Source organism: Sceloporus occidentalis, unplaced genomic scaffold, assembly GCF_023333645.1.
Source record: "Sceloporus occidentalis isolate IW3139 unplaced genomic scaffold, rSceOcc1.0.p SCAF_2, whole genome shotgun sequence".
NCBI classification, from domain to species: Eukaryota; Metazoa; Chordata; class Lepidosauria; order Squamata; family Phrynosomatidae; genus Sceloporus; species Sceloporus occidentalis.
In genome coordinates, this window is record NW_028316982.1 from 68,048,399 (window position 1) to 68,070,997 (window position 22,599).

General features: G+C 39.3%; 1 protein-coding gene across 1 annotated transcript in view; it reads left to right on the forward strand.

Moving 5' to 3' along the window:
* Nucleotides 1–511: 511 nt before the first annotated feature.
* SMC3 (structural maintenance of chromosomes 3) overlaps nt 512–22,599 on the forward strand; it is a 28,505-nt gene continuing 6,417 nt past the window's right edge. The window contains exons 1-19 of the mRNA XM_089509869.1: nt 512–567; nt 4,775–4,850; nt 5,226–5,264; nt 7,289–7,356; nt 8,819–8,890; nt 8,981–9,060; nt 9,565–9,643; nt 10,204–10,321; nt 13,567–13,742; nt 13,853–13,933; nt 14,560–14,724; nt 15,212–15,333; nt 16,391–16,604; nt 17,204–17,307; nt 19,199–19,298; nt 19,752–19,912; nt 20,162–20,303; nt 20,868–21,018; nt 21,903–22,055. Coding sequence (XP_089365995.1) covers nt 553–567; nt 4,775–4,850; nt 5,226–5,264; nt 7,289–7,356; nt 8,819–8,890; nt 8,981–9,060; nt 9,565–9,643; nt 10,204–10,321; nt 13,567–13,742; nt 13,853–13,933; nt 14,560–14,724; nt 15,212–15,333; nt 16,391–16,604; nt 17,204–17,307; nt 19,199–19,298; nt 19,752–19,912; nt 20,162–20,303; nt 20,868–21,018; nt 21,903–22,055 — 2,116 coding nt within the window. The 5' untranslated portion in view covers nt 512–552. The remainder of the gene's footprint in view (nt 568–4,774; nt 4,851–5,225; nt 5,265–7,288; nt 7,357–8,818; nt 8,891–8,980; nt 9,061–9,564; nt 9,644–10,203; nt 10,322–13,566; nt 13,743–13,852; nt 13,934–14,559; nt 14,725–15,211; nt 15,334–16,390; nt 16,605–17,203; nt 17,308–19,198; nt 19,299–19,751; nt 19,913–20,161; nt 20,304–20,867; nt 21,019–21,902; nt 22,056–22,599) is intronic.

The following is a 22,599-nucleotide window of genomic DNA, read 5'->3' on the forward strand; positions in this document are numbered from 1 at the left end:
CAGGGTTCATAATAATAATAACAACAACAGACTGCAGAAGGGTGAATCAAGGCTGCCATTTCAGGTGCAGGAAAAAAAATCCACATTGGCACGCCCCCTTCTGGTCTCTGCGCTCCCTGCAACCGTAGAGTATTATTTTCCTTCCCCTCAGCCTTCTATTGGCAGAATAGTGCCGCCCGCGCACGCCCCCTTCCGGTCGCTGCGCTCCCTGCAACTTATTTCTTCCTATTGGCTGCCTTTTGCTTTGGCGCCCTATGATTTTACCCTCATCGGGCTGAACCAAAATCCCAACGGAGGGGGGGAGGTAAAAAAACAAAATTTACTCCTATAACCTCGGGCGGACTTTGAATGTTGGGTAACAACTATAAAATGATAAAAACAGGTTGTGGTAAAATCTGAGCTTGTCCCTCTGCGTTCTTGCCAGGTTTTTCTTCGGTTTTTCCCATCTCGCCCCCCCCATTTTTCCTTACAGGAGTGGTACGCGCCAAAGGGAGGCTTGGCGGCCATTTTGTGCGCGGTCCAGAGAAGAGGGAGGCCTCCTCTGCTGGCGCCATGTATATCAAGCAGGTAGACGGGGCTGGGACGGGGCTCTCCGGTTGCGAGGAAGGGGCGGCTATGTTTTTTCCGGGAGAGGAAGGGCTGGGGTCGGAGGGAAGCCCTTCGAGGGAAAAGGGGGTCGGTGCAGAGGGGAGAAGGATGGAAGGAAAGCCCAGGCCCTCACTGCAGAAACAATCCATGTTAGGCTGCTTTAACTGCCCTGGCGCGGTGCATCATGGGAATTGTAGTTTGTTGGTGCACCAGAGTTCTCTCTGACAGAGGAGGCTGAATGTCTCACAGAACTACAGCTCCCAGGGTTCCCTCGCACTGCGACAGGGCGGCTAAAGCGGGTCTCAAGATGGAGTGTTTCTGCAGTGTGTGTTGGGCCTGACTGACTTCGATAGGGAGCCATTGGAGAATACTTAATCATGGGGAATACATGCCCAGAGGGAATTATAGGGGGTTCCCAAGGAAAGATTGGGCCAGCTACTGCTTACTGGCCGCTGTTACTAGCAGTTTAGAATCTTGGGAGAGAGTTGTTAAACTGCCTCCAAGATTGAGTGACACATGATAGATAGAACGAGAGAGGGGGACCCTATCTATATGATGAGGGAAAGGAGAATGTAATTCATACATTTCTCAACAAAACTGCTTTATTTCTGCCCTGTACAGGCATCTAATGTGATTTGTATGACTACAAATCCCAAGATCCCCATAAGATGGAGCAACAGTGCTTTAAAAGGGTGTCAAACTGAATTATTTCTACAGTGTAGATGCACCTAATGTGATTTTATTTCCTTTCAGAGAAGGCTTACTACTATTAATAATAATTTTATTCTTTTAATCCGTGATGTTTTAATATTGTACTAGTTTGCTATTTTAATGTGCACATTTGCATTTTTTAATTGTACTGTTTTAATTTGTAAGTTGCTTTGTGTCCTAATTTTGTGGGAAAGCAGAATATTAATAATAACAACAATCATAATAATACAATATTTGATTTCTTGTAAGGAGATGGATGGCCTCCATAGGAACTCTAATTAAGCTGTCAGGAATTAGGGCAATTGTATATGGCAGCTGCTTCCACAAGAAGAGCCCCAAATACACAAAGCCTGCCAGAGAAGAAGCACCTAGTAGCAGGAGAGCTGATGCTAACCTTGTCATTAAAAATAATGAACTTTGACAGTACTCTTAACTTTCACAGCTACATCCTACAAAAACCTGGGATTTGTAGTTTTGTGAGGCGCCTGTGCTCTGGCAGAGAAGGCTAATAAGGGAAATCCTAATAAAAATAGTTAGAGAATAGGAGTACCAAATTATATTAAAAATACAATTAATATGGTTCTCTACATCAAAGGAAAGGGAATTTGAATGAATGACAACCTTGTTCCCAAGGGAGTAGGAAGCAAGGAAGGATTTAGTAGAAGGAACATTAATTAATGGGTTATTGGGATGATTCACATGATAGTGATATGTTAGTACTAGCAGTTTTGTATTAATTTTTGGTTGTATCAATTATGACCAAGAGCCAGCATGATGTAGTGGTTTTAACATTGGGCTGTGACTCTGAAGGGCAGGGTTTGAATCCCAGCGTGGTCATAGAAACCCATTGGGTGACATTAGGCAATTCACACTCCTTCAGCCGCAAGATCGCAGAGGCAAAACCCCTCATATAAAATTATTTAATCATAAAGAGGTGTTAAACAGTGATCATGTTCAAGGGTACTTAGAAAGAAACCCAGTTGCATTCACTAGGCATTACATCTAGGTAGGTGTATGCTATGCTTATTAGGGAGTTAGTCACTTTAAAATAGTATCATTTAGTTCAAGTAAATATGAAACTGCATCTGGTGAAAATCAGCCTAAATTATTTAGAGCCTGAACTATTAAGTAGTTTTTTCCTGATAAATTAGTATATCTGTTGTTTTATATAGCACATGGGCTTCGATATCTCTACACTAATGCACACAGCATGGGAAATAAGCAAGATGAACTTGAACTCCTAGTACAACAAACCAAATATGATTTAATAGGCATATTCGGATACTTTCTTTTAGTGTCCTCCCCCTTGTCATTGTACAAAGATGGGGGGGGAGTGATGTAGTACTAGCCTTTAGATCTAAACATTTCAAACCGGCTTTCGGGCGGGTTACGGGGTTGAGACTGCCATGGTCGCCTTGGTCGATGATCTCTGTCTGGGCATGGACAGGGGTAGCGTGTCCCTGTTAGTGCTCTTAGACATCTCAGCGGCTTTTGATACCATAGACCATGGTATCCTTCTGGGACGCCTGGCGGAGGTGGGAATCGGGGGCACTGCGCTCCAGTGGTTCCGCTCTTACCTCTCCGGGAGGTTCCAGATGGTGCAGCTGGGAGACGTGTGCTCCGACAAGAGGGCCCTTATATCTGGGGTCCCTCAAGGAGCCATTCTGTCTCCCATGCTTTTTAACATTTACATGAAACCGCTGGGAGAGATCATCCAGAGACATGGGGCGCGGGGTTATTAGTACGCTGATGACACCCAAATAGTCTTCTCTATGTCTCCGACTGATGCAGTGACCGGGGTTGGCGTCTCTCCTCTCGTGGCCTGTCTGGAGTCGGTAATGGGCTGGATGAGGGAAAACAGACTCAGCCTGAATCCAGAGAAGACGGAAGTACTCGTGATAGGTTCTCCCGGTTCCGGGTTGGCGGTGGTTCCACCCGTCCTGAACGGAATCACACTCTCCGTGAAGGACTCTGTACGCAGTCTGGGGGTGCTCCTGGACTCGTCGCTCCACCTTACATCTCAGGTGGACGCGACGGTCAGGAGCACCTGTTATCAGCTTTGGCTGATACGCCAGCTGCGACCCTACCTTGACCGGAGGGACCTTGAAACTGTTGTACATGCCCTGGTAACCTCTCGTTTGGATTTCTGCAATGCACTCTACATGGGGCAACCCTTGTACCATACCCGGAAGCTGCAACTTGTGCAGAATATGGCAGCCCGACTGGTCACTGGCACTGCCAGGGCCAGTCATATAACACCTGTCCTTAAAGACCTACATTGGCTGCCTATTCGCTTCTGGGCACAATACAAGGTGTTGGTTATTACCTATAAAGCCCTAAATGGCTTGGGCCCAGGGTATCTGGAGGACCGCCTCTCTCCGTACAATCCGTCCCGCACACTCAGATCATCAGGGCAGCAATTGTTAAGAGTTCCAGAGGGGAAATATATTTCCACTTCTAGGAGGGCCTTCTCCATCTCGGCCCCCAACCTCTGGAACTCGCTGCCCTTCGAGCTCCGCTCAGCCACCTCCCTAGCCCAATTTAAGAAGGGGCTAAAAACCTACTTATTCGAGCAGGCTTACCCCTGATCTCTGCCCCAGAATACTTTCCTCCCCCCCCCCCCTTTGGTCAGCATTGTTTTGCCGGCATGAATTTGAATTTTATTATCTTTATTGAATTGTTTTAACTAATTTTGTATAATTGCATTGTTGTATTGTTATATATTTGTTGTACACCGCCCTGATTCTAAGAAGGGCGGTATATAAATAAATTATTTATTTATTTATTTATTATTTAACATAGATGAGTCCAGAGCAGGAAGAACATAAATCTAGTCATGAATTATTAAGAAAAGTACATAATAAAGATTTTGCAAGGCAGGGGTGATTGATGGAGGCTCAGCTAGGTATAATGATGGGAAAGTGTGTGCTTCCAAGGCTCTAGATCAAAGTAGGGAACCTCAGACCCTGCATTCAAATCCAGCATCCTTGGATTCCCAATGCAAATCTTCAGGTTTTTTCAGATAGTTGCGTTTCATTCCTTATGACAATATTATTTGATGTCTTCCTAACTTTTGTACTGTGCTTTCCCTGTCTAAAAGGATGAAGTGCCTCTCTGAAGACTTAGTTAAAGGTCATAAAAGTTTTATTCTAAAATCATTTGTCATATCCAACCCTCTAGTCTCACCCCCAAGAACTCTGAAATTGAATTTGGCCTTTAGGCTGAAAGACATACGCCAACCTCTTGCTTATTGCCCTTGCTTCGGCTGTCATTGAAGGCTGCATGGTAAAAATGGAGGAAGCAGATTACCATCACAATATGCTACTTGACAGTAATCAAATTTCCTGAGATTATGGGAATAAATGTAGCAACTTTAGAAAATATTGCTTATCCTTTTTGAAACATTGTACTTTTGAAACCTGCATAGTAAATTGTTTTGGTGAAGGTTTCTGTAACATAAATTTGTTTATTTCAGGTGATCATCCAAGGATTTCGTAGCTACAGAGATCAGACTATAGTAGATCCCTTCAGTTCAAAGCATAATGTCATTGGTAAGTTCCTTTAATGCAAAGACTATAATGTAAAATATGTAGCACTGGATTAATATCTTTATAGATGTTCTCCAATGTAGAATGGCCCACTGTTGCTGCAGGTGAAGGGTTGTCTTGTGCTTCAGCCAGTCATGTCTGTGTATGTCACTTTGCTCTTGTGGTTCTCCCTCTGCTGAGCTGCACAGTTGATGGTCCATGATGCTGAATTCTAATGGAGTTCATTAGGTGATAATTAGGCCAGTCTAACAATATATTTCCTTTGCTGTGTCATTTTTTGCGTCAGTTTGTTTCTGTATGCTTCAACTAAAACACAAAAAACATTTCATTTGTGAAAATAAAGTAACTTAACATAACTATTCTGCTGTTTATTTTCAGTGGGTAGAAATGGTTCTGGAAAAAGCAACTTTTTCTACGGTAAGTATAAAGCTACAAAGAGTATTGAAATAGGATAGTTATTTGAAAATATTGGCTCTGTACAAACAGGCCATTAAACGGGCCGTCCTTTTCAGACACTCCCTAACCCTAGAACGTACTCAGTACATCCAAATGGTGCACGCAGCCATTACGTCCTGGTGCTGCTGCAGGGCACCTGTGGCACCCTTTCAGCGGTGCTGAAAGGAGCTCCAAAACGGACTCCTTTTGCGTCATGTGTTGCTGGCGCAGCCTTTACATGGCCATGCCAGCGATACTGAAGAGAAAGGGGAGCGGCCCCTTTCTCTGTCTTCCCGCCGCTGTCGGGGTGTCCTTTCCAGGCAGCGGGGAAGTGGCATTTTGCGGCCACAGCAGCAGCCCCGGAGGCCTGGAAAAGTGGCGGATCGGGGCCTCTGGGGTTGCTGCTGTGGCCTCTCAGGCCCCGATCCATCGCAGAAAGGGGCAGGTGCAGGCTGCCCCAAAGGGGCGGTCTGTATCCTGCCATTGTTTCTGTTATTGGATCCAAATTTCTGTTTGATTAGTATAATGAATCATAGAATCATAGAATTGGAAGAGACCACAAGGGCCATCCAGCCCAGCCCACTGCCATGCAGGAAATCCAAATCAAAGCATCCCCGACAGATGGCCATCCAGCCTCAGTTTGAAGACCTCCAAGGAAGGAGACTCCACTACACTCCAAGGGAGTTTGTTCCACTGTCAAACAGCCCTTACTGTCAGGAATTGAAAAGTAATGAAAAGTAAATCTTTAAGCATTGTATTTTACAATCTTAATTGTGTAGTTCGGTTGCAGTAGGGAAAATTAATCTGCATTGAATGTCCGGGAGAAAAAATGAATAGATTTAATTCTTGAAGCTGTAGTAAGCCCCTCTCCCCAATCATTAATATAAAATCACTGGTTTCTTACTTTCAGAGTATAGTTTCCTTTTCAACTTTTTTAGTTTTTAATGTATAGCTTGTCAGTCCAGTGACAAACAAAGCAGTAATTCCTGAATTGTGTGCCATGGAAACTGCTACTGTTCCACAACAGAAACATTTAATTAACAATTGTAATTACCCAGTAAATTCAGATTACTCAATAACAGAGGGGGCTGCTCTCTGTATGATTTCTCTACATGATTCAAGGTTCTAAACTTCCTTCCTCCCTTTCCCTATGCTGTTTGAGTAAATCTGCAGCCTTTCTGCATCAGATATGATTGGATCATTCTGTCTCTGTCACTGCAGAATTAGAATAGAATCATCTTCAGTGGAGGCAAGCTCAGAGTAATAGGTTGAACAGAAATGCAAAAGAGTGGGCTCCTCTGAGGCACAGTAATTATTCTTACACTCTGGTAGCCTACTTTTTTGGTAAGCATGCGACAATTTAAGGTTAAAGTGTTAGACGGTTCTGTTCTTGTAAAGACTGCAGTATGTTCACTGCATTCCTGTGTTTGCCTCTAGTTTACTGAGCTGGGGGAAAATCAACAGTATGGTATAGGAGAGGTAAACAGGGTTCAGATCACACTCCATGCTGTCAGAGGTTTTCAAATCACTCTCCATTAATGTGGGGAATCTGTTGGTGGGGGCCATTTGGCCCATAAGTGAATGCTGAAATAATTTGATATTCCATGAGAAATCATTCCTTTAGTTAAAATTTTGCAGTGTTAGAACTTTTAAAGAATGACAAGCTCAGCTATAATCTATGTTACTATTTTTATAAGGGTTCTATAAAAATCTATATTGACATATTATGGGACAAGGCACAGGGCCGATAAAGAGTGGCCTCCAACCACTCCCAAAGCGGGCTGCTACCAGGAGCTAACTTATTTCCGCTCCTTTTTGATCTGGTCCAGAGGACCAGATCGTGGCAATGGAGTGGCTTCCAGCTGCTTTGGGGCTGTGCATTGGTTGAACACCACGCCCGCACAGCAGCTGAAAGCCAGTTTATTGGCCTGTGTGTTTCGTGCCTGTGTGTTTGAATTGAATCCTATAAATTAACAGCTAATCTTGTTGTCTTTTCTTCATTACAGCAATTCAGTTTGTTCTCAGTGATGAATTCAGCCATCTTCGTCCTGAGCAAAGGTTGGCTTTGTTGCATGTAAGTGAAGTTAACAGATGTGTTGTAAAAACATGCTGTTGTAAGATAAATAACTGAAATAAAGCTGTCTCTTAGTCAAATTTATCAAAATCATGCAAAATATATTTTGTGATATGTTTTTTCTTATGTTTTTATCTTGATGTCAGCTGGGTACCTATGTGAAGTAGATTGGTTAGGTTATTCATCCACTTACCTATTCCAAAGCTGTAAGTGATCGCTGAATACAGTTCACACTTGTGGAATTTGCCTTGGGTTTTTTTGCTAAATGTTTTTGATCCACCAACAAATCAGATGCAAAATAGTGGCTCAGAAAAGCAGATGTGCACTGAGAACAGGCTTGGGAACCCCCAATCCCATGACTGCATTCCATCTGCTGTTGGGAGCCAGAACTACTTCACATTAATTCTTGCTCCCTCTCTCCCGTACACATTCCTCTTCCCACACAAACAGACCTATTCACATTCCTAGTCCTCCATTCTCCATTGCACCTTCCCCCCCAAACACACACATACTGCCTTCACTCCCCCTCTGATTCTTTTCCTTACTCATACCTCCCACACAAAAATAAAAGTCTTTTAAAAAATCTAATTACTGTGCCTGTACATGTGTGATATTTTCAGGGTAGGAACTGTAGTGAAGGGAAAGTGCTAGTTCTCTTCTTCCCACTCATGATTCCCCCTCCCATCTCCTGTGTGTGTGACAGTTTGATTTCTAAAAAGCTTCTTGGCACCAGGGGAACCTTCTTTAAAAGCCTAATTGCTACATGCAGCAGGGCTAATGAGGAAGAAGACAACAGCTGGATGGGGAGACCCTTGGTTGGGTTAATGGACATGTTGGTTTTAGAAACTGAAATGGCTTCACTATCTAGTCTTCTAAAAATTCAGTTCTGGTGCTACCCATTTTTTCTTAGTTAGATTAAGATGATTTAGGCTGCATGTGAAATGCAGAAATAATCCAGTTTGAGACCATTTTAACTTCCATGGCTCAATGCTATGGAATTCTGGGAATTGTAGTTTATTGTGGCACCAGAGCTCTCTGACAGAAAGTCAAATGTCTCACATAACTACAATTTTCAGAATTTCAAATTATTGAGCCATGGCAGTTATAGTGTTAATTTTTGCAGTGCACATACAGCCTTAGAAAAGAAAAGCAGAACACTCTTTAAATTTAGCTTCTGTAAATAAGAACCTCCTGTCTCGCTATTGCAAACAACCCAGAGATTGATTGGGAAGTCCCATTTTATAATTTGTCCACTATTGATGTAGATATTCAGTATTAGATTGGTTATCTTCTTTGTTCACAAGGATACAAAAAAATTTAGTGTTTGTAGAAAGAAAATAGAGTTTAAGTAAGGTTTTGAATATTTGGTGTTAAAATTATTTACAAGACAGGCATGGAGTTACTGTTTTACAAAATGTAAATTTAAATGGATTGTAATAATAAAGTTTATTATCTTTCTTAGGAAGGCACAGGTCCTCGTGTTATTTCTGCTTTTGTGGAAATCATTTTTGACAACTCAGATAACCGATTACCAGTAAGTGAAGTACATTTAATTTCATTAGCATGTATTTTTGTGCTTAATTCCGGTCAGGCCACTAATTCTCTGCTCATATCTTTTCTCAAGATTGATAAGGAAGAAGTTTCTCTTCGTAGAGTCATTGGAGCAAAAAAGGACCAGTATTTCTTAGACAAGAAAATGGTGACGTAAGTGTAGATTTTATTTTTAAAAAAACAAAACTGGATTATAGAATTCATTTAGATTAGAAAAAACAAAATAAAATTGATCATATTCTCAGTTTCTACAATTTGTACTTTAAATATTGGAGAACATTTGGACCTAAATCGAAAAAGGCTGGGGGGGGGGGAGGCAGTCAGGATAACGGTTCAGAATTTGCAGTTAATACTGTAAAACAGAAAGTAAAATTTGTCTGCTCCTTGGCAGTTTTTCTTATGTTAATAGATATTTTTTGACTACTTCTGTAAAAGGCCTTGCCATTTTGGTGGTGGGAAAGGGGGAAAAGGAGACATACTAGGACAGAATATGGATTTGCTGCATCCAGAACTCGCCTCCCCCCCCCTGCCCAGTTTCTCCTGTATAATCCTAGAACGGGGAGAAAATATTTAAATACACATATTTGAAGGATTTTTTAAAAGTTTGTTCATAAATGGCTGTGTTGGAGAATTTACAATTTGAAAATTTTATTTTAGGAAAAATGACGTGATGAATCTCCTTGAAAGTGCTGGATTTTCTCGCAGCAATCCCTACTATATTGTTAAGCAAGGAAAGGTATGAAGAATAGTTATTATTTACATAAAGAAAGTGTTGGTAACTTAAATCTTTCCAAAGAAATAATAAGTTATTGTAGTTTACATTACACTTTAATTGACACCTTAATTGTTGTGTGTGTTCATAACTGAAACATTCTCATGACGCATGATTATTGTGTCCTCTTCGTTTCTGTGTGCTATGAACTAGCACATAAATATCTCATATTAAATTGTTGACAGTGATATCTGTTTAGTATAGCTGGCTGCAGCTGCTATATCCTTACAGAGTGGATGTATGTAGTTGAGATCAAAGGTTAACTGAAAAGTTTCTCTTAACAGAGTAGTTACAAAATACTTTCCCAGATTTTTTTTTTTTTGAGGAGGGGGGGATTTGAATTCCCACTAATTCCATTCAGCAAGAATGATGGGGGTTGTAGTCCCAACAACATCTAAAAGCCCACAGGTTTCCAGTAACTGACATCAGATTGACAGTGTCTTGTCTTTATTATGTTATTTATTTGGTTGCTGTGTATTAACAAAAGGATAGCAAACATGTTATATTTTCCTGCTTCATTTTAGATCAATCAGATGGCCACAGCGCCTGACTCTCAGAGACTAAAACTGTTAAGAGAAGTAGCTGGCACTAGAGTATATGATGAACGAAAAGAGGAAAGTATCTCCTTGATGAAAGAAACAGGTAAAAGTAGTTTTTGTTCATTTGCATTTTAAATTCTTTTCATCTTATGCAATATTGACTGTATATTTCATGTATTTTTCACTTGCCAGCTTTTGAGGAGATAGATCTATATAGAAAATATGGAACAACAAGCTAATGTTTGGACACTGTCTTATGTTACTGGGAAATAGTCTATATGAATGCATTGTTATGTTGAAAGTTGCAGTTTGATCAACCAGATTTACACAGTTATCAATCTGTAGTGTTGATCTGCTTTCAAAGTAGTGGTGACCTCTACTATTTCACCGTTGCTAATAATCTGATTGGGCTGCATACTAGATCATACTGAGGTGCTACACCGAGCAAGCAGTTAAGTGGTTTCAGTTCATATGATGTGGAAATTTCCTCACTGTCTTGCCTTGAATTTTATTACTTTTTAAAAAAGGGGTGGGGCCCAAAAGTTACTTTCTTAGACATCTGTTTCCCCTTCAGGATCACATTCCTTCAGGGATAATCTGTCATTACTGCATGCCAGTAGTGGGCAGGGCTAAAGCCAGTGGTAGATGGAACTACGTCCAAAAGTAGATGAGCTCATCTTTTTTTGGGGGGGGGGTCTTTTTCTGTGACACCCATTTTGTTATCCCTCTTTCTTTACAACCATCAGATTGTCAAAGCAGAAACATTGGTCTTGCAGAGGCCCAAAGCAATAATTTCAGAAAGCTTTTAAATTAGGCCAAAGGTGGGTTTTTTATTCCTATAATTACACCATAAAATTAGAATTCAGTATGAGACAAAAGATAAAGCCACAGATTATAAATATCAAAATAATTAAACCATCTAATTTTTTAAACTACAAGTCAGAAGTAATAGAAATAAATACACAGCCACCTAAAATTACTTTGAAATCAGTAATTAAGCCAATAAACAAAGATCAAAGCCAATCTTAAAGTCAGAAATTTTGAACACCTGTAATATAATTATATCTTCTCAATTAAAAACCAGTTGCAATGTTCTTTTTTGTATGATAGGACTGAACTAGCGGTTGTAGTTTCATAGATAGCAGCACCACTGAGAAAACCTTGTCTCTAGTGCCTATCACCAAGCAGGGCCTCAAATGTGGATATTAGGGCATGGGTAATATTAATACTAATGGAAGTGTTCCTTCAAATAACTCAATCCTGAGCCATTTAGGGCACTGAACAGACAGGCCAGAAACACATGTGATTGGCCTATTGTTTACTGGCCTGGGTACTAACCTGGGTTGGTTCCTGGGCCGGTGCAGCAGGAATAAGCAGGTGTTTACACTCCTGTTCCCACACCAGTCTGGGGACCTGCTACAGTTGCACGCTCCTTACCTTCCCCCTACATCTCCACTAGTGACAAGACCAGCGCCTGGCTACATGCACCTGGCCATGCAACCTATTTTTGTGTCAGATGTGGCAATGGGGATCTGTTCACTTGTGGAGACACGGGGAAAGTAAGGCGTGTACAGGGCATCTAAACAAGCAGGGTTCTGGAAAGTTCTGCAGTAAAGCAGGGATCAAAGTGACTCATGTTCAGGGCCATTTAATAATAATAATAATAATAATAATAATAATAATAATAGGATTTATTTATATGCCGCCCAATCACTGGGAATCTGGGCAGCTTACAACAGAGGGGATAATAATTAGACGGTTCCCTGCCCTCAGGCTTACAATCTGAAAAGACACAACACAAAAGGAGAAGGGAATGGTGGGGGTGGAGGTGATCAGGTCCAGCATTCTTCTCTCCCTCTGAGGCCTGGACCAAGGCAGATGGACTGGAGGGAGGGCTCTTTTTCTTAATCGAGGCCAGGCCCAATGGTGTTGGGCCTGTCCTTTCACTCCCTCTAAGGCCAGAAGATGACAGTTGGAAGGAGGGGGGAGGGCTCTTCCTCTTCAGGCCCGAAGGCGTTGGGTCTGTCCTTTTTTACACCAACATCGGGCCAGATGCAGTAACAGATCCATATTGGGTCTGTCACGATCAGGTCTGATCCTGGCCCTGGGATTTTGGACTGCATCAACCAAACGGGATGACTTGGAGCCGGGGGGAACATAAACTTTCTGGCCCATGCAGACAACCCCTTGGTTAGAGTTTGCCTTTTTTCCATCAAAGGCCATGTTTCCTCAGACATAAATTTCCGTTATATGTATAAATGCTGGTAGTAAGCTCTAAAATTAAATAAAAACACATAATACCAAAGCCACTACAAACTGCTTTTCTTAAGGTAACCTCTGTATGTCTGTCTCTCTTTCTTTCATATACACACACACAAGGTTTTTGAGCTGCCAAAGCAAGGACATAACAATCATTGTGGTCTGACTTAGGCAGCTCACTTTGTGTCAGTGCTGAGAAAAGAGACTTGTTTTCCTTCTCAGCAAATATGGAAATGCAGCTAGCTGTTGGAAAAGAAATAATGTGGTCTCTTTTTCCCGTTAGTGTAAATTAAGCATCAACTTGATTAATGCCATCCATCTCAAACTCTTGTCCAAACATAGTCAACCTCCATGGGATAAGCAGTGAGATGTTATTTGCTTCTCGGTACTTTATTAGCCCACATCTCTGGATGATTTCCTCCACAGTTTGAAACAAAAGTGTAAGAGAGATAGATTCCTGAAACATCTTATATCTCAGAGGCCAAGCACAGAGTAACAGACCAGCAGCATTTTCAACCCTGAAAAACCACAGCTTAATCACACTGAACAGTATTAAGTTTCCAATTATTTCTTGGTTATTTTGAAACAGAGAAGAAATTGCCTGTTGATTTTGGGACTTGATTTTAAATAATCATACTATATTCAGTTTTAATCTGATTTTATAACATAAAGGCACCAGATCCCATCTTATCTTGGAAGCTAAGTAGGGTCATCCCTGGTTAGAACTTGCATAGTAGACAAACAATGAATATCAGGTGTTGCAGGCTATATTTCAGAGAAAGGAACTGGCAAAACCATTCCTGAGTATAAGAAAACTCTATGAAATTTATGGCATTATCATAAGTTGACAGGCGATTTAAAGATGTATATATATACACACACACATCACTTGAAAACATAGTGGTTTCCTTTATTGTGACACATTGCTTGGAAAACCATTTCTGTTAACGTGTTTTTGTTTGTGTTTTTGGGTTGTTGTTTTTTTGCCCCAAGTAATGAGAGATCGTATGTATAAAAAGAAATTAATTTTGACTCTTGTTTAATTGTAGTGATTTTGTCATTTAACTGTTTTTGAAATAATTTTTAAAGAGGGAAAACGAGAGAAAATAAATGAGTTGCTGAAATACATAGAAGAGCGGTTACATACTCTGGAAGAAGAGAAAGAAGAACTGGCCCAGTATCAAAAGTGGGACAAGATGCGGAGAGCACTAGAATACACTATTTATAACCAGGAACTTAATGAGACTCGTGCTAAACTCGATGAAGTAAGTCATTTTTGGAACTGCTTATTTAAATTATCAGACCAGTTATTATGTGCATTTTAATTAAAACTGTGATCTGTTTTAAAGCAGCTGATTACATTATATGTTTGTAGCTTTCAGCCAAACGAGAAACCAGTGGAGAAAAATCAAGGCAATTAAGAGATGCACAGCAGGATGCTCGCGATAAAATGGAGGTAAGGCTCTCGTAACTTGAATGCATTTGATCTTAACTGCTTATGTTGCAAATAAATAAATATTGTGTTCTCAGTGTACGGTTAGTTGCATGCAGCAAGGTGTTATGACTAGTAGCCTCAAAGAGAACAGAGGACACACCAAAAAGATGGGTTTCCCATTTCCATCTGCATGGCATAGTGTGTATAGAGGTGATACTGGACAGTGTGCTAATCGTCTGTGGTCTGAAACAGATGGGCAGGAAAGAGCAGCTTCTGGCCACTCTGGGGTGGAGTGTGCAGACGATGCATGGCCCCAAAGCGTCTGGAAACCATGTAGAGAGCATGCCCAGCCAGGAAAAGCTGGCTGAAAAAAGAGCGACAGAAAGCTGCTCCTTGCCGGTAGTCTGTCCAGGGCCACAGCAGAAGCTGGCTTTGGGACCACAGTGTCCTGCATCAGTCGGGCTCTGTCCATGGCTGGAGCAGCCAGAAGTCACTTCAAGCTGCCAGTCTGCATGACCCCTTTGAGAATTTCCCTAACACATTCATCTGTTATTAGATCATGAGAATAGGAATTGCTTTAATTTTGAAATATGCACAGCCTATTGTATTTCTCAAGTTATTTCCTGGTGTATTATATTACTGAGTAGGAAATTGAACGGCAAGTTCGTGAACTAAAAACCAAGATTTCTGCTATGAAGGAGGAGAAGGAGCAGCTCAGTGCTGAAAGACAGGAACAGATAAAACAAAGGACCAAACTAGAACTGAAAGCAAAAGACTTGCAAGATGAAATGGCTGGAAACAGTGAGCAACGGGTAAGGGCCTTGAACTGGAACTGGATTATGTCTCAAGCACATGTATTTTGTGATTCACTGAGCATAAAATCATCAGTACAGAGTTTATTTTAAAAAATGGGATATAATGTAAGCTATGTTATCAGTTTATCTAAAGTCCCTTAGTGGAAAAGTCGATCTTGGTTCAAATAAATTTTATGTATATATAGAGAGAGAATTAAATGTCCAGCACGCAAATTTCCCTTTCACCACATATTAAGTTTGTTTAGTTCATGTAATGTAGTGACAGCTTTCCCCCATATTACTGTGATTGTTCAAGAACAGTATCTACTATCACTTATTATAGAATAGCACTTTTAAAGAGATGTATGGATTCTGCTTTGGACAGGGGCCCAAATTATTTTTAGGAAATATAATTTTTAGTACTTGTATAACTTCTATTTTTTTTCAGAAAGAGCTGGTGAATAGGCTTACCTAATATTGTTGAGTTGGTTATCTTGATTTTCAGAAAAGACTCTTGAAAGAAAGGCAGAAACTTATGGAGAAGATTGAAGAAAAACAGAAGGAGCTGGCAGAAACAGAACCTAAGTTTAACAGTGTAAAAGAAAAAGAAGAAAGAGGAATTGCCAGGTCTGTATATTAGCTTCTAGCACTCACTGATTTGTGCTATGAAAGGGAGCCACTGTGCCTTGAAGGATTGCATGTGAGTGTCCAGAGCCTCTTCCACACCAAATGCCCACAGCTGGAAACCCTCCCCTTGCAAAAAATTGTTGTAAGTAGTGTAGGATTGTAGGCAAACTCTACCCTAAACCCAGAAAATCACATTTAATCACTTCTAGTTTCAGTTTATTTGAGTTTTTAAAATAGGTTTGTCATTTTTAAGTATTGTACAGTTACCAGTGAATACTGGAGACAAAAATTTGATTTCCAGCCCTACTAGTCACTGATATTGACTTATGTGATCAGTGTGTGAGGATATTCAGGAATGGATCTGTGTCACCTACAATTTGCCTTCAGGAAAAATGTGATGCAAACTGATTGGATGGGTTGGAGTGTCTAATGAAAGAATCAGTGGCAGAGGCATGAATACAAGTTGATGTTTTTAATGTAAGTGCTACTTAATATGAGCCAAACAGTACAATCCTATGTAAGCCTAGTCAGAGGTAAATCTCACTCATTTCAGTCAGACTTAGTCCTGCATCTTAAGAAAGGCAGTAGGATAAAAATCAGAAATAAAAGACATCTCATGTGCAGGAAAGCACAGCACAGTATAGAAATTGTGTCTTGAATGTAGTGTTACTCAAGCTCATGTCCCTCAGATATCTTACACTTCAGCTGCCAACATCCCCAAGCATCATGGCATCTGTGCTGGCTGGAGGGATGATGGTAGCTATAGACCAACTCACCTGAAGGGCACCAAATTTGTAGAGGATATCGTAGTGTCAGGAAAAATAGCTTTCAATGCTTTTCAACATATGATTTATAGTCCTTGTAATTTTATGAGTACAGAAATATTTGCAGATTGCTGGGGGGGGGGATCTAACTTTAAAAGAAAACCAAAGTGAGACATATTTTTCCCTTTAGTTCACTGAAACAGTTATGCAGTTTATAGAAATTAATTCACCTTGGATTGCTGATATTATGCTTAAATTGAAATAATTTTGATAACATTTTTCTCGTGAAACAGGTTGGCACAGGCTACCCAGGAAAGAACAGATCTTTATGCAAAGCAAGGTAGAGGAAGTCAGTTCACCTCCAAAGAAGAGAGAGATAAATGGATTAAAAAAGAACTCAAATCCCTTGATCAGGCTATCAATGACAAGAAACGACAAATTGCTGCTATACACAAAGATTTAGAAGACACTGAAGCTAACAAAGAGAAGAATTTGGAGCAGTACAGTGTAAGGATTTGAGTTTGGTGGTTGTTGGAAATTTTTGAATCAGGCTTAGCTCTAAATATGTAACTAGGTTTTGGTCTTCTGTTTAAAGTAGGTATGGTATAGTTTAATAGTTCATCAACACAGTGCTTCTCAAGTTCCCTGCATCCTTGGACTTAACAGCTTTTCCTGAAATTTGAGAACCCTTTGGGAAAGACATGGGGCACTGGGAATTGGGGCCCTGTCTGTAGGACCCTGCCCAACATATATAGGTGTCAAGTGAATGCAAGGCAGAGTGGGCCATGATGTAGTACAGTCTAAGTGCTTCACAACAGATAGATAATGTCCTCATAGTCTTGAGGTACAAAGAAAAAAGCTTCAAAGCAATTGTCAAATATTACTATAATTTAGTACAGTACATTAAATATTTACATTCTTAACCTGCAGTGAAAACAGTCAAACATCTAAAGTGCTTTTTTGCTATCTAAAAGCTGCAGATGCCAGTTTTTTTCATTTAATTATTAACATTTTCACAGCGCTTTATGCTGCTTGGAGATAACCAGTACATGAAGTCAAAATTTTGAAATGTTGAGTTTTAAAACATTTCTCCTTTCATGCATTAGAAACTGGATCAGGATCTTAATGAAGTGAAAGCTCGTGTGGAAGAACTAGACAGAAAATACTATGAAGTGAAAAACAAAAAAGATGAACTACAGAGTGAAAGAAAGTTAGTAATTTTATTGAACTTTACTACTTTTATTATCTCATGTGAATAATAATACAGTTTAAAATGTATGCATTTTTTTCTGTTTTTAAAGTATTTCTCAGAAAGATTCCCAACATCATGGGTTACACAAGCGTTTGTAAATATGAGCCTAAATCGAATTGTTAGTCCCATGCAGAATAAAATACAAGTTCCATTTATTCATTGGGTCTACTCTGGTTGGGAATAACAATTCAACTGAAGTGATTTTACTGTTGATAGGTATTATAAATACACAAGAGAATGTAGAATGGAAAAGTGAGAATATTATAGCAGTCTCTGGCTTGAAATTAGGTTATTCTGTTTGCTGTGTAATTTCCCCCCTTGACTATCGCAGACACTGCTAGTCTTTATTATGTGATCCCAGTTTGCAAGTCTTTATTGGCAAGTCGACGAGTTACGGGATGAAATTGGCCTCCTGAGGATACGAACTTTCACTTTTCCATGAAAATGAACGACTGCTTGAGAGTAGCTGATTTGGATAATTAGTTATATACTCATGTATACATCTAGAAATTTTAGCCAAAAAATTGACCCCAAAAACCTGAGTTGACTTATCCATGGGTCAATGTAAGTACTGTAGATTACCTCTTATTTAAAAAGGAACCATCCCCTATTGAAAGCACTGAGCTCCATCTACTCTCTCATCCATCCAGTCTTTAGGGTGAGCACAATCATGCCTGCTGGAATTTTGTAAGTTCTTTGACACTGTTTTCCTTTGCTCCAGTCTTTACTTCCTTTGTTACATGCCCTTAAGTTTTGTCATCAATTTATCCATGGGTCATATCAAAGTCCACAAGCCCCAAAACATGCTCTCGACTTAAACATGAGGTCGACATATAGTCGAGTATATATGGCAAATGTTTATTTAATCCAAGATAGGAATGATCATCCTGCTTTTCTCCTCTATTTGCATGAGTAAATGACAAACTAGAAAGCTACAGTTAATTATGGTTGATGGCTTTCAGATAAGCCAGTAAGTCATGGTTTAAAGTTGGCATCATATCCAACATGGTTTGCAAGCTATTAACCATAGTATCCCAGTTCATATATAAAGGAAGTACTGATTAACTGGATTTCTGGTTCATTTCCCACCTACATTAAAAGATCAAAGTAGTTGTATACAAGTGCACAAAATTTGTTCATAATTTGGCTTTTCAAACAGATTTGATGAGCTAAATGCAATTAATGTTTAAGCATTGTTTTTTCAAAAGGATTCTAATAGTGTATTGTTTCAGTGTCTGCACAAGTCCAATTTCCTACCCATGGCTTTATTGTCTACTCTTTGCTGTCTATGCCATTAGTACCTCAGTTATTTCAAAAATACTTTGCTATAAATCAATGTAAAGTATTGCATAATTCACAGAATTAGAATGTTTTGATATGATGTATTCTGTGCCCCTTTTCTTATTTACCAGTCATAAAACAGGTATTCTTGTAATATTTGAACAAGTGCCACAAAGGTTTGTGCTGTAGTTTTTATTTCTTTACTGCAAATTGTTTTAAAATTCTCAATCAGTTGAGGGTGCTGGAGACTGTTTAAGAGTATAAAATGCTAATAGTTTACAAAACCTATCTTGTAATAGTTTTAGATGAGATTGTTTTGATCTGATCCCTTCAGATAGGTTGGGCTACAACCACTATGGCCAATAACCTGTTGGATGGGGTTATGGTCATTAAAATTCAACACATCTGAAGGGCACCAGTTTGGAGCGCTGCTTTAAACTATAACAGGATTGTTGGACATTAGAAAACTTGAATACAGGCACCCCAGTCTAGTCATTTATGTAGTGTGTTGCTTAGCTGTCTCTACTTGAAGATACCTTTGGTAACATAAAAGTTAACTCTTTTTCAGTTACTTATGGCGGGAAGAGAATGCAGAACAACAAGCTCTTGCAGCAAAACGGGAGGACTTGGAAAAGAAGCAACAGCTTTTAAGAGCAGCAACAGGAAAGGTGGGTATCCTAAAATACTGTTTCTATTAGAGATTCCTCCCACCATCTAATATTTTGAATGTAATAGCGCTTATTCTTAAGACCTCTTCATTTCTTCTTCCTAAAAATCGTGTGTTAAATCTTGTAAACAGAGATGAATTCTCTTTTGAAGCTAAATTTTATTTGGGGCTTACAAACATTTGAAAATAAAAATACAATCTGGATTTTTAATTAATTATCTTATATATTTAAATGCACGTGAGTGCCCTGTGCTTAGGATTCAGTGGCATTGTAAATTAACCTGTTTAATATGTATTGTGATCATTATTGACAATGTTGTATCTGTGTTACACTTGTAGCAGATCAGAAATCTTTTACTCCTGTCTGTTTAAAATTGAATTGAGGAGTATTGAGAGGATTATTTTTTTTTCCTGAACTGGTAAGAAGCATAAGTAATTCTATTTGATTTTGCAGGCTATTCTAAATGGCATTGATAGTATAAACAAAGTTTTGGAGCATTTTCGTCGCAAAGGCATTAACCAACATGTTCTGAATGGCTATCATGGAATAGTAATGAATAACTTTGAGTGTGAACCTGCTTTCTACACTTGTGTTGAAGTTACAGCTGGAAACCGGTATGAGAATTTGTCTTTTTTTCTGCTAGAAATATTTGTTCTTGCCATATAACCAATATAAATTACCTGATGTCATTTAAATTGAGGAATGTCTCTTGTTTTCTGAGTATGTTTATGTATAAAACGTCCCTTGCATAGTTTTCTATTTTCCTGGTTGAGTTTTATGGAAGTTCAAAAGCTGGCCTTATATACTGCGCTGTCTTAATTATGATAAAAGCATTGTTTAACTCTTTCTCTTTTTTATGCTAGGCTCTTTTATCATATTGTAGATTCTGATGAAGTTAGCACTAAAATATTAATGGAGTTCAACAAAATGAATCTACCTGGAGAAGTAACTTTTCTGCCTCTGAACAAACTGGATGTTAGAGATACTGCATATCCTGAAACCAATGTGAGTTTCTTTTTCCTTTAAAAATAGTTGGCTGATCTGTCAGGAATACAGAATGATGATAGTTTAAGTGCTCTGCTAGCTTCAGATAAAAAGAATGGGAACAAATGGAAGGGCATATGTTGTCTATCTCTCTGTGTTGTGATACTAGATGTCTCTGACTTGTTTCTAATTCAGTAATTCAGAATTATTGGTATTCTACATCTCAATTGGTTATAATTTTGGTACTACAGTGTGCCCAGTGCAGCTGTAGGCTTTCCATCTGCAGATTTGAGCATCCGCAGACAGCAAGCCCAATTGAGTTCAATGGCAGTGTGTGCACACGGTCGTGACAGAGCGGCTGTGTGCATCACCATTGAATACCACAGGACTTGAGGTCCCTTGGTTTTTGCCATCCGCAGAGTGGTGGTGTCCAGAACGGAATCCCCCAGATAAGAAGGGCCCACTGTACAGAGCTGGATCATGTTCTCTTTTTAATCTGTGCATTGTAACTGAAAATCACTACAATATTGATGCAGTTCTTTTTAACTATTTGAAATGCAAATATTTACCCTTTTTTTCTTACAGGATGCTATTCCTATGATCAGTAAACTCAGATATAATCATAGATTCGATAAAGCTTTCAAACATGTTTTCGGAAAAACCCTAATTTGTCGTAGTATGGAAGTGTCTACACAGTTGGCCAGAGCTTTTACTATGGATTGCATTACTTTGGAAGGTATCGTTTGGGTATAATATAATTTATGTTGGAATTTCCATTTTTCTTTGGTACTCTGACAGCTATCCAACAAACTGAATGTAATCTAATGGCAGTTCAGCATGGCACACCAGTGTTACTTTTCTATACAAAACCTAGAATAAGCCTTGAGTATTACTGCTCTCTCTTCACCTTCTTCCATGCAGCCAGGAGGAAGACTTCAGAACTGTTTACATTCAGTGTGAAGTCAAAGGCTTTCATGGCTGGCATCTATATTTTTTTGTGGGTGATTCGGGCTATGCGGCCATGTTCTAGAAGAGTTCATTCCTGACTTTTGCCAGCATCTGTGAGAATACTGAATGTTTCAGTTTCCCACAAGCATAGCTTATTGTTTTATTTCAATTGATGGTTTGTGTTTTATTAATAACTCTTGTTGATTTTTAAAAGAAGCCATCACTAGCATCATGGGTTAAGAAGATGGCTCACTTAAGCAGAGCATAATCAGTGTAAACTGACTGAGATCCTCACTTCACTTGTAACGTCAAGCCGAGTTTCATAAGATCTACTTGTCTGGGAATAAAAAAAACAAGCTTTAGACTCATTTAAGCTTATGCATGTACAAACATGACAGGTGTGTTTGATAAGCTGGATGAATTCTGTACTATTTTGCTACATTTGGTCACTTTGTATGAAAAGCTAGTCCATAAAAATCAGTGTTGTAAACCTTTTTTTTAATTGCCTGTTTTTGAGATAGGAGGTTATAAACAGAGCTTAAATGGTTAATTCTGCATAGATTTTTTTGTTCTTCACATTAGTGTGCTAATACTGTTTTATCTTTGAGCAAATAACTTGAAGATGTACATTATGTAAGTTAGTTCTCATTCTTAACAACAAAATTGTTCTAGGTGATCAAGTGAGCCACCGTGGTGCTTTGACTGGAGGTTATTATGACACAAGAAAGTCTCGACTTGAACTCCAGAAAGATGTTAGAAAAGCAGAAGAAGAATTAGGAGAACTTGAAGCAAAACTCAATGAGAATTTACGCAGAAACATTGAAAATATCCTTCACAGAGTGTTTGTGTATATGGATGGATAGTGGTGGATGTGCTGTTGGAATTATCTCTAAAATACTACCTCTGTGATTATTGTGTGCAAGAACAGGTAAATAGGATACAAGCTGAGTGATTTGTGTACTCATTTAGCACTGAGCTTGCTCTGTAAATAGATTGTGCCCTAAGATCAGAATTCAGTGGTACCATTCTGTTAATGCAAATAATTTTGCACTCATGGACTCCCAATTCGCAATTATCCGTACAAGGTAGAAATGCAACACAGTTGCAAGTTTCTTAAGCATTTTCATAAACAGTTGTTTACCTTAGGACAAGAGGAATAAGTATACTATCTCTTATACATTGCGAGGTGTTGTTGGTGGTATTAGTTTTGCTCACACTTTCTTGGTCACTAATGTTTTGTTGGATTTAGGCTTGTATTGGTTCTTAGTAAAATATTGACAGCATCTAAAACCATATCTAGTTGTTTTTTTTTCTGGGAAGAAATACTTTATTATTTATTCACCATTTACACTACTATTTAAGGTTTTAT